Source organism: Primulina eburnea, chromosome 1 (genome assembly GCF_022965805.1).
Source record: "Primulina eburnea isolate SZY01 chromosome 1, ASM2296580v1, whole genome shotgun sequence".
NCBI classification, from domain to species: domain Eukaryota; kingdom Viridiplantae; phylum Streptophyta; class Magnoliopsida; order Lamiales; family Gesneriaceae; genus Primulina; species Primulina eburnea.
This window is the reverse complement of record NC_133101.1, coordinates 20,758,350-20,771,356: the sequence shown is the minus strand read 5'-3', so window position 1 is coordinate 20,771,356 and position 13,007 is coordinate 20,758,350. Positions and strand designations below refer to the sequence as shown.

Here is a 13,007-nt window from a genome sequence, read left to right as displayed (position 1 = left end):
GCTCACAGGCCATCATGCTATTTGCTATTGGAACCGGGCGTGCTTTTAACTTTGGGAAGCTGGTTTTTCAGAATACAGTGCAATACGCTCAAGGGGATTTCAAGAAAACCAAGCTCCCTTACCCTTCGCTCATCTATGGCATCCTGGAATCTCAAGGGTTCATTCCGGATATTGATGAAGAGCTCTGCCCTGTTGGCGATTCCCTGAAGATTTGCCCAGCGTACTTCAAAGGCAACAGAAAAGTCGATCTGCCTTGGATGGGTTCGAGTGTTGCTGCAGATGTTGGCCACACTGGTGAAACAACATCTGACCCTCTGCCCGACATTTCTAGTCTGCCCCCGACACCTCCTGCTGGCTATGTTACACTGTCCCTCTCCTACATTCGTGCTCAAATCGCCTATGGTCGACAACAGATTGATAATGCTAGGGCGACCATCGAGCATTATGAAAATCAAGTGGCCGATTATGAGCTTTTGCTAGCGGCAAGTCTCCATTCTGGACAAAAAAGGGGAGTAGACACTGCTGGGACCAGTGGGACAAAAATGGCTGATGAAGACGCAAACAGGAGTGAAGGAAACTGACTGATGTTTTTGTGGCTGTAATTCATAAAATTCTGACATTGGTGTGCCTTAACTGCTTCTGTTATGTTCTTAGTTTCCCCTTGATATTGAACTAATCGATGTTATAATCTGAGTGTTGCAACATCTAACCTACAACATCTAACTTGCAAATTTTACTGGGTTTGTTTTTCAGGGGGAGTCAACAACTGGTTGACTAATCCAGGGGGAGTTACCATTTTTACTGGTTTTGTCCAGAAAGGCAAAAAAAGGGGAGATTGAAAGGAATTTTATTCCTTGATTTATTCCTTGATATATTTTCCTTATCAATTACTTTCCTTTTGATAATATCCGTAGTATTTTTGTCTTTCTGGAGTATGATTTCGTGTGGATTCAAAAGACTCAAGATATTATCTATAAGATATATTATGCTTATTTTCAATAGAGTTTTTTTCCTAATGAAATTGGTTTTCCATGTTTAATAGGAAAAAGGATGAAGTGGGTATAAATAAGAGGAGACGATATTGAACTCGGGGCTGGTGATTTTTGGAAGTCAGAGACGAATTGATACGCAGAGACGGTTTCCGAGAATAGCAAATCTCGTGTCGTTGAAAGCTTGTTGCTGTGAAGTGCTGACAACATCTGAAGACAACACCTAATCACTGTTTTGATTAGAGTGTTGAGTTTTGAAGATCTTTCACTTCTCAGTTGATGCATCTCATATTGTTTTGATTATACGGTTTGTTAGAGGTTTAGGATGCAATTTGTTACTCACCTTGTTAAGGGAGTTGTTTTATTCTTTCACTATTATTGGTTTTTGTAAACTTACAAGTTTTTCTAGTGAATTATTTTGCCCTAAGGCACCGAATACTTGTGCATAATTAACTGCCTCGTCTCTCGTATTACTATTGTTCCAGTTACATGTTAGTGTGTTAAAAGTATAATTTCCGCTGCATGTTGTCGTGGGTGTTACAACACCTACGAACAACACCTACATTCTGATACACACAACATTCACCCTCGTCACGTTCACACTGTGGAAACTCAACTTTCAGTATTCATTATCCATATGTCCATCATTCAAATCTTTCACATTTATATCAACAGACACAATGCAATCAATTCCAACAGTATCAAAATTTATATCCATCTCAACAACATCCAAAGTAGCAACAATATTCCGTTCAACTTCGACATAAAGCACATGTCTGTCTCTTGCACAACCAAGACATAAGTATGCTTTCAAATCATTATCATTTACAATATACATAGGGCGAATATTGCAATGCTTCACATCCGGTAATAACTCAATCTCAATTGTTTTGTGCCACCTAGATCCGTACCTCTGTATATCTAACATCGTAAATATTCCATCGAACAAATTTCGGAATCCACAGGAATGGCTGACCACTTACCGGTAGACCATTGACGTCATTTAAATATATTATCTTCATTACTTTCTCATTCAACGTCGTATTCAAAGACAATGACTATTGGCATATCCTATAAAATTATAAAACATATGTTACATGTTACAATCAATCCAGTGTATAGAAAATTATTGATTCAAAATATTTATTTCAATAAAAAACTGACCCACAGTGATGGAACTCGACCAAACATTATGAGATGTGACCTAGGGCGGAGCCAGAAATATGGCTCTGCCCGGGCTATAATTTTAATCTCTAAAATTTTTAAATATTTTAAATTGATATACCCGAGCTACTATCATATTATTCTAAAATTATACAAAATTTACCTATAATTTTTTTCAAAAAAAATTGGGCCACCTGGGCTAAAGCCCGGTACAAGCTAATGTCCCTCCGCCCCTGGATGTGACACAACATGATGAAACCCGACCGAACACGATGAGATGCGACCTAACATGATGCAACACGACCCAAAATGACGAAACTCAACCAAACATGATGTCACTCGACCCAACATGACAAAATACGACCCAACATGATGAAACACGACCCAACATGATGAAACCTGACCTAACATGATGTCAATCGACCCAACATGACGACTCACGACCCAAAATCGTTACACTCGACCCACAACTCGACCCAAAATATATTCAAAAACCGAAACAATACCCGGCCCAACATGATGTAACAAGACCAAAACCTCTTAACAATGCTGATATGCAGCTCCAAAAACATGACCCAAACCCTTGAATCAGCCCAACACTTGTAAATTACAGACAACATTTTGATTTTCATCGTAAACAAAGAGATCATTATAAAACGTTGGGTACAAATAACATTTACATTGTAAAATTATATTTACGTTTTTCAAATGATCTTTGCTTCAATATTTCTTTTGTTTTCTTTAAGAGAACAAATATTGGGATTTTAAAGTGGATGATGGAATCAAATTATAAAATCATATATTTTTTATCGATCCGAGATTTGAATATATTGAAAAAATTATTATGTTATATATGCTGATTTATCTTCAATTTTTAAATATTGCTAAATTTGTTGATGACATGTAGGTTTTTTTTAATAAAACACAATAAATATATTCAAACTATACAATTACAAATAAGACAAGGTGGCACAAAAACAATCTGACAGATAAACCGTTTCTTAGTTATTGTACGAACAATATTATTCGCGGATCGTTTAACAAAAACAAAAAAATAGTGATTGAAGTTTTAATGGGAGGAGTTTGCAATCTTCCCCGATTAATCTTGCGATGGATGAGTCTTGTGTTGCAGATTTAATAGATTCAAAGAAGGCAAAAACTTGTATGAGACGGTCTCACGAGTCATATTTGTGAGATGAATCTCTTATTTGGGTCATCCATGAAAAAATATTATTTTTTATGCTAAAAGTATTACTTTCTATAATGAATATGGGTAGGGTTGACCCGTCTCACAGACTAAGATCCGTTAGACGGTCTCACATAAGACCCACTCATTCAAGAATCACGGATGCATCTGATTCAAGGATTAAGTTTGTGAGTTTCAATTCCTTTATTCAACTTGAATCTTCCCTAATTCAGAAAGCTTCGGCTATCTATGGATTAGATATTCCATGAAAACTGCCGTGAATAGCTATTAGTACTTCTCCAAAATCGTTTTTGATAATGGCATGCTTTACCATTGTTCGTAAAAATCATCGCATAGAAGTTGCATTATTTTTTTAAAACTTCAAAAGTCCACCTAAAGTCAGAAATTTTTTTCCTTTTGAATAAAAAATACAATTTTATATTTTCAATTTTCAATAAAACTTAATACAAGACGTGAAATCTTTTACATTTAAAATTAATTTTGTTAAACGAATATTTTACTCGACTCATGAAAAAATATTATTTTTTATATCAAAAATATTATTTTTCAATACATATATGAATTAAATCGATCTGTCCTATGGTCACATATAATCAACTTCATCTAAATTAGTGATTATGAATTGTTCTTCTTGCAGATTTCAAAAGCCGAGATAAAAAGTTGAACCAATAGTTGAAGTATCAAACACTCGGGATAAAAAAAAAACACAATCTTTTTTTAGTTTTTATTTGATATTAATATTTCAGAATTTTTATTAAAATTTCAAATCCTTTCCCATGAATAGTATTAGATGAAGTTGATATAAAAGAATCCATTTTTCTAGTTTTGATTTTAATATTTTTTAAATTATTAAAATTTAAAACTTCAGATCTTTTTATCTTTCCTCAATATCAAAATTTATGCAATTAACCTTAAATTTATCATATATAAAATTAATTTGCTGGAAATAGTTAAAATCATAAAAAAATATAACACATATATTCACGTTTAATTTTTTATAAACATACTCAAATATATAATGCTTGATCTCAAAGTTTCTTGAGATTTTTAGAACCTTGTCTTAACCCAATGAATCAGTTAAACCTTTGCTGGGCAAGCAAGTTTATAGATGAAATACGTGAAACTGAAATTCATCTTAATCTTATTACAAACTAAAAAGGAAGTTAACGAACCCCAAATGCCTGCCCATCAAGTCGCAAAGCACGTACAACAAATTAATACATGGATGCTACCAATACTCTTAAGGGAAAGAAAAAGATTTGAATGAATGAATTAGACGCCAACCAGGGGTAATGAATCTCTCTAGAATAATGCCAGTCTTTGAATCTACACTACTCGGGCTCGACTAGAAACAATAATCGACACAAAAATCGGGGACACCTCTAAACTCCCTTGGGTGTGTTAATCTATATACAAATTATGGGCGGCTTGGAAAAAATGCAATAATTATGAGATTAATATCAAGCTCAAGTGGAGGGAGTCGTAACTGCAGAAAAAGAAACAACAAATAGTTGCTGATGCCGAGAGATGAGGCTCAAGAATTTTCTTTCTTACTCTGCCTGACTTTAGCTCGTATCTTCTGCTCCAGTATTGACATATCTGTACCAAGGTCGAATATTCTGTTAATGACACGCATGTTTTCCAGGACTTCATTCAAACCCCGTTTGTCAGCTGCGTCACAGCGCAAGTTTTGCATTGGACCATGGAGGAGCTTGTTCACAATTCCTGTGCTAAGATCATAAATGGCTTTCTTTTGGTTCTTTGTGAGATTGCCGCCTATTTTTGACAGGCACTTTTCTACCTCGGGAGCCCTGATATCGTTTGCGTAGTCCCTAAGATTCTTGATGACTGGAACGGTCTCAAGTGAGTCCTTCCATGCTTCGAATTGTTTGACTTCATCTGCGATGATTGCCTCAGCTTCCATTGCTTTCTGCAATCGGTCCTCCTTGTTGGATGCCACTACTTTCTTTAAATCATCAACATTATAAACCAGAACATTTTCAAGATCCTCAACACATGACCCCACATTCCGAGGAACAGAAATGTCGACGAATAGCCTCTGCCCTCCAACAATAGAGTTCACAGGGGGAAGCATCTGAACTTGATCTTTTGAAAAGAGAAGAGTTTCTGAAGCAGTACATGTGAAAACCACATCTGCTTCTGCAGCAGATGTTAGCATTTCCGAGAGAGGCTTATATACTATCTCAACATCTTTCAATTCTTCACAGATCGAATCAACTCTGTCCTGTGTTCTATTGACTACGACTATTTTCTTGCATCCCTTTGCTACCAAGTGCTTGATCACAAGCTGTCCCATCTTGCCAGCTCCAACAACCAACATTCTGGCAGTGCTATGCGAGATCTCCCGAAGTTTGATCATTGCAAGCTCCACTGCTGCTGAACTAACCGATACCGACCCTCTGGAAATATTGGTCTCAGTTCTAACTCGTTTTCCAACAGTGATAGCTTGCTTAAAAAGTCCACCAATTCTACGGCCAAACCCACTGACTCCTTGTCCGGTTTTAGCAACTTGTTTAACCTGTGCAAGAATTTGGCCTTCTCCTAAAACAAGGGAATCAAGCCCAGAAGCGACTTCAAACAGATGTTGAGCAGCATCTTTATTGTAAAGCAAAAATCTGTGCTGATGGAGTTCTGAAACTGGCACTGCGCTGATCTGGAGAAAGATGACCAAATTGAACGCTGTTCATATTTTTATACAACATAGAGACATAAATTTCATATTTGTCTAGAAGGTTTTATAGGACAAACACCATTTGAGGAAAAAGGAGGAAACTATTTGATCGGGGTATAGCATCAAACTAGCCTCAAGCAAGTTATACAACAGCATAAGCTATCGCCTATTTCTCTTCAATATTCAGAGTGAAAAAAACTAAACATATTATGAGAATGGGAAATATCATTACCTTAGAAATCCATTCGGTAACTTCTTTTACCCCACGATGTTGAGAAAGAGCCACCACGTAAATTTCCATTCTGTTACAAGTACTAAGAACAGCAGCTTCCTCTATATGATTTAATGAGCAAAGTTCTCCAATCGCTTGAGGCCATTGTGCTTCTGGAATAGAAAGCTTCTCACGTATCTCTATGGGCGCTGTAAGGTAATTAAACCCCACAACCACTATACTGCTCTTTTCCCTTGTATAGCCTGAGACAAAAATCATATATTTTCTAAGATCATTTCCATAAAAATTTTATCATCTACTCAACAAAGCATTGACGAGTGATAAAATAACGAAAATAATCATAAACCTACTTATTCTCCAACTCCATATATAATATGTTAAGCCATTAAAGTAGGTATCATTAAAAACCAAGATGGATGGATAGTCGCTAAAAAATAGCCGAACTAAATGACAATTATCTTCGTTTTCGACTTCTTATCAGCACAGATGCACAAAACTACTCACCATTCTTAACAAAACCAAGAAGATTACAACAAAGTAGAAGAGAAGATATAGAAGAAAATGGCAAAAATGATAGAAGCAAGCCAAATCAACATGGCTACCATGCGGTCGGATCAAGTGGGAAAAGGCAAAAAAACAAACTTCAACTCAAAATCCACAATTGAATCCCCTGAGTCGCCGCCCAGAATTTATCATCATACGTACAGAGTTTCGTTATTACATATCAAAACACAAAAGAAGAGCTTGAAAAATGGGAAAAAGAATGGAACTTACGACCGGCTCCGGATGTCTTCAGGAGCTCCAGCGCCGAAATGGATCCAGTAACTCTGCTCGGAGAAACCTGACATCTAGGCCCTACTTTGAAGGAACCCATTTCAGAAACCACACGTTTTAGCCTAAAATTATCATTAATCATCCGCGGAAAACAAGCCACGGAAAAGCCAGACATATTCCGAATGCGTAGGCCATTGCTGCAAAAATACATCTTCAATCTAAAATCGGAATCAACGTCACAGTGATTAGAAAAAGAAGAGGTCGCGAAGCCCCTCGCCGCCGCCATTGTAGAATAATGGAGGTTTGAATTTCCAGGCGAGAGGTTCGGGTGGGTGGAATTTATGCGCGGGGGAGGTCAGAGGATTAGGTGGAAATGGAATTGGTTGGCGCGTTGGAGGAATCTTTCCACTATGGAAATTTGGTCGGAATTGAATTGAACGATTCCTTCAAATCCTACTTGCCTATCAGTTTTAATCCATTTATATACCTTTTTTCGTTAAATTAACGGTAATTTTGAGAAAAATGCATCTGCCAATGATTTATTTAAGAATCAGTATCCACAAGTTTTTTTTTGTATTTTAGTACCTGACACAAGATCAACTTAATTTTTACTACTTGTTTCAAGTATTTTTACCTTTTTACCCTTTTAACTAATAAAAAACTATTTAAATTCTTATTTTTGTTAGTCTTTCTCTTTCCACTCATAATTCACAAATATATTTGGATGACATGTACATTGAATTAAAATATTTTTATTTAAAAAATAATCACAACTAAGCATTGAACTTTTTGAAATACTTTGTTTTACTTGGAAATACTAAATTTCAATTTTAAAATACTTGATTTAGTAAATGACATACTCAGAATTGGTATTAAAATACTGAATATTCGAAAATGTAATGCAAGTTCACCAAGTGCTTGTATTTCCATCCAAGATCTATTTGGATGACATGTTCATTTCATTTAATTATTTTTTTTATTTTTAAAAACATAAATTCGCAACTAAACATTGAACATTTTCAAGTACTTAGTTTTACTTGCGAAATACCTAATTTCAGTTTTAAAATACTTGATTTGGTAAATGAGATACTCCGAATAGGTATTAAAATACTGGATATTCGAATATGCAATTCAAGTTCACCAAGTGCTCGTATTTCCATCCAAGATCCATTTGGATGACATGTTCATTTCATTTAATTATTTTTTATTTTTAAAAAAACAATTTCGCAATTACGCATTGAACTTTTTCAAGTACTTAGTTTTATTTGCGAAATATCTAATTTCAGTTTTAAAATACTTGATTTGGTAATTGAGATACTCATAAAAGTTAATAAAATACTAGATATTCTAGTAGGCAATGTAAGTTCACCAAATGCTCTCATTTCCATCCAAGATGCATTTGGATGGCATGTACATTTCATTTAAATATTTTTTTATTTTTAAAAGAAAAACAAATCCACAACTAAGCATTGAACTTTTTGAAATACTTATTTTTACTTGCGAAATACCTAATTTCAATTTTAAAATACTTGATTTAGTAAATGAAATACTCAGAATGAATATTAAAATACTGAATATTCGAATATGCAATGTTAGTTCACCAAATGCTCGCATTTCCATTGAATATGTATTTGGATGACATGTTCATTTCATTTAAGTATTTTTTTATTGTAAAAAAAAAAACAAATTCGTAACTAAGCATTGAATTTTTTCAAATACTTACTTTTACTTGCGAAATATCTAATTTCAATTTTAAAATACTTGATTTGATAAATGAGATACTCATAATAGGTATTAAAATAATGGATATTCGAATATGCAACGTAAGTTCACCAAGTGTTGGTCTTTCCTCGAAAGATGCATTTGGACGACATATCCTTCTCATGTGATATCTATTTTGAAAAAAAAAAAAACAAATTCGTAACTAAGCATTGAATTTTTTCAAATACTTACTTTTATTTGCGAGATACCTAATTTCAATTTTAAAATACTTAATTTAATAAATGAGATACTCATAATGGGTATTAAAATACTGGATATTCGAATATGCAACGTAAATTCACCAATTATTGGTCTTTCCTCGAAAGATGTATTTGGACGACATATCATTCTCATGTGATGTCTATTTTGTAAAAAAAAAATATCAAATTCCCAACTAAGCATGAAACTTTTAAAGTACTTAGTTTACTTGATAAGTACCTAATTTCAGTTTTAAAACACTTGATTTCATAAATGAGATACTCAGAATAGGTAATAAAATACTGGATATTTCTAATATTCATCATGATGAAATTTCAATGCAATTGAAATTTTAACAAATACATTGTTCATCACTCCTCATTAAATAAAAATAACAATTTATTTCGATATACAAAGAAAGAACTTACTTTTACTCCGGGACAAGTATGCTACTATATTTTTGTTAAAAGTAAGTGCTTATTTTGATCTACAAACAAGCTTATTTTGATCTACAAACAACTTACTCTTACTCCACGATTAGTAATGAACTGTGTTCATTTCTTTAAATGACATGAATAAGTATTTTAATAAATCTTAGTTGGAAAAACCAACCATGACTGAATTTAAGTTGCATATTCAAATATCCAGTATTATATCACATATTATGAGTATCTCATTTACCAAATCAAGTATTTTAAAATTAAAATTAGGTATTTCACAAGTAAATGTAAGTACTTCAAAATGTTCAATGCTTAGTGATCGAGCAAATCTTTCATTGTAAAATTCTTAGTAAAAATTAATAATATTCAAGCTCGAAATAATCGCAAGTGCACGATATCAAGTAATAATATAGTGTACAAGAGTATGATTATCGTTCCTTTAAGGACTGTATTTCTCAATTATTATTCTCATTTATTCAATTTTTAGCAGCGATACTTCAGATGATTGTTTACTACTACAATTATTAAATAAAAACTCAATGAAATGGTTCAAGGATTAAATGATGAAATAAATAAGCTAGAATGATTGATTAAAGTTCAATGAGAAATGAATTTGTTGAGAATCTCGGTTCACCTACCCCTCGCTAATCTACTTAATTCGTTCGACAATGATCTATTCTTTCGAAGAGATTTCCTATCCAATTGAACATGCCCTTTCAAGCTATGTCAAACTAATTCAACTTAATGAAGTAACTAAATCTCTTAATTATTTATCAAGGGTGAATTGCATGTCGTTTTATTTCGACCTACTGGACTATGACTATCGACGGGTATCTGACTTCATATTTCTATGTAAATTGTAAATCCACGGATTATGCTACTCGTTCCTATCAGAGGCTATTCTCTCGAAGAACATTGCCTGGAATCTTCAAACATTCGCTTCAAGCCTATTTTTCTCTTTCAAAGCTTTGTAGCTGCTGAAAAGTCCTTGAACATGTCATCCAAATGCATCTTAGAAGGAAATTCGAGCACTTGGTGAACTTACATTGCATATTCGAATATCCAGTGTTTTAAAACTCATTATGAGTATCTCATTTACCAAATCAAGTATTTTAAAACTGAAATTAGGTATTTCACAAGTAAAACTAAGTACTTGAAAAAGTTCAATGCTTAGTTGCAAATTTGTTTTTTTACAATAAAAAAACAATTAAATTAAATGAATATGTCATCCAAATATAGCTTGGATAGAAATGAGAGCACTTGTTAAACTTACATTGCATATTCGAATATTCAGTATTTTAATATGCATTCTGAGTATCTCATTTACCAAATCAAGTATTTTAAAATTGAAAATAGTTATTTCGCAAATAAAAGTAAGTACTTTAAAATGTTCTATACTTAGTTGCGATTTTTTTAAATAAAGAAAATAATTAAATGAAAGTACTTTAAAATGTTCTATACTTAGTTGCGATTTTTTTAAATAAAGAAAATAATTAAATGAAATGAACATGTCATCCAAATGCATCTTGGATGAAAATGCGAACACTTGGTGAACTTACGTTGCATATTCGAATATCCAGTATTTTAATATCTATTCAGAGTATCTCATTTGCCAAATCAAGTATTTTAAAATTGAAATTAGGTATTTCGCAAGTAAAACTAAGTACTTGAAAAAGTTCAATGCTTAGTTACAAATTTGTTTTTTAACAATAAAAAAATAATTAAATGAAATGAACATATCATCCAAATGCATCTTGAATGAAAATGCGAGCATTTGGTGAACTTACATTGCATATTTTAATATCCAGTATTTTAATACTTATTCTGAGTATTTCATTTACCAAATCAAGTATTTTAACATTGAAATTACGTATTTCACAAGTAAAACTAAGTACTTGAAAAAGTTCAATGCTTAGTTGCAAATTTGTTTTTTAAATAAAAAAATATTTAAATGAAATGTACATGTCATCCAAATGCATCTTGAATGGACATGCCAGCATTTTGTGAACTTACATTGCCTACTAAAATATCCAGTATTTTATTAACTTTTATATGGGTATCTCAATTATCAAATCAAGTATTTTAAAATTGAAATTATGTATTTCGCGAATAAAAGTAAATACTTCTAAATATTCAATGCTTAGTTGCGAATTTGTTTTTGTTTTTTAAATAAAGAAAATAATTAAATGAAATGAACATGTCATCCAAATACATATTGGATGGAAATGCGAGCATTTGGTGAACTTACGTTGCATATTTGAATATCTAGTATTTTAATACACATTTTGAGTATCTCATTTACTAAATCAAGTATTTTAAAACTGAAATTAGGTATTTCACAAGTAAAACTAAGTACTTGAAAAACTTCAATGCTTAGTTGCAATTTGTTTTTTAACAGTAAAAAAATAATTAAATGAAATGAACGTGTCATCCAAATGCATCTTGGATGGAAATGAGAGCATTTGGTTAACTTGCGTTGTATATTCAAATATCCAGTATTTTAATACACATTCTGAGTATTTAATTTACTAAATTAAGTATTTTAAAATTTAAATTAAGTATTTCGTAAGTAAAACTAAGTATTTCAAAAAGTTCAATTCTTAGTTGTGAATTATTTTTTTTAAATAAAAATTTTTTAAATTAAATATACATATTATCCAAATGCATCGATCATGAGTGGAAAGAGAAGATAACAAACAAAAATATGTATTTTTATATTTTTTTTATTAATCATAAGGGTAAAAAGGTAAAAATGCATGAAACATGTACTAAAAACTAAGTTTGTCTTTTGTCAGGTATTAAAATAGAAAAAAAAACTGATAGGTACTGAATCTTAAGTAAATCATGTGCAGATGTACTTTTTTCCAAATTGCCCTTAAATTAATTATAGCTTATTTTCTACGAATAATTTTAGACATTTTCATCAATTAAATGACAAATATCATTGGTATGTCAGTATTAACTGCAAGTAATTTTCACTAATTCATATCCTACTCTATGTATGATTCAGTTAAATTGTGTGTTTTTTTAAAATAATAATAAAAATTGACATGCGATGTTGAAGATTTCAATGATTTTTAACCAAAAAAAAAAAATGATCAAGCAAATATCAAAAAATTAATAATATATTATAAAATTTAAATTGACAATACCAATATATAGTACGTTTTGTTTTTCGATGAAAACAACAGTCCAAATCAGTACTAAATAAAATCAGATGAAACACTAGTCACCCTTGATGATCGGAGTGAAACAACAGTCACCTTATGTGATATGAATCTAGCCAACTACTATGCGTTCCAAGAACCAATCTCGAGAGGACGATTGAAGATGTTGAATTTTGCCCTTCATTCAACCAATAAAATCTTGGAAATAAAGCTTGAGGGGTTCGGGTTGCATCACCATCAAGTAGAGGATGAATTGGAAGTTTACGCTTTAGCGCGTAAGTGTTGGAGATCAACAAATAATATAATGAAGGAATCCCGAACAACTAAGCATATGAGTGCAAAATGGCCCGAGAGAAGCAGTGTAGCAGCACGCGCTAGCGCAG

The 13,007-nt window shown here is 32.5% G+C and overlaps 1 protein-coding gene across 1 annotated transcript; it reads right to left on the bottom strand.

Moving 5' to 3' along the window:
• Nucleotides 1–4,552: 4,552 nt before the first annotated feature.
• LOC140829017 (glutamyl-tRNA reductase 2-like) lies at nt 4,553–7,485 on the bottom strand. The gene is made up of 3 exons (XM_073191962.1): nt 7,059–7,485; nt 6,285–6,526; nt 4,553–6,034 (listed from the first exon to the last, which is right to left on the bottom strand). Exons 1-3 carry the CDS (start codon nt 7,342–7,344, stop codon nt 4,895–4,897), a joined length of 1,668 nt encoding a protein of 555 aa, XP_073048063.1. The 5' UTR covers nt 7,345–7,485; the 3' UTR covers nt 4,553–4,894.
• Between the last annotated feature and the right edge of the window lie 5,522 nt (nt 7,486–13,007).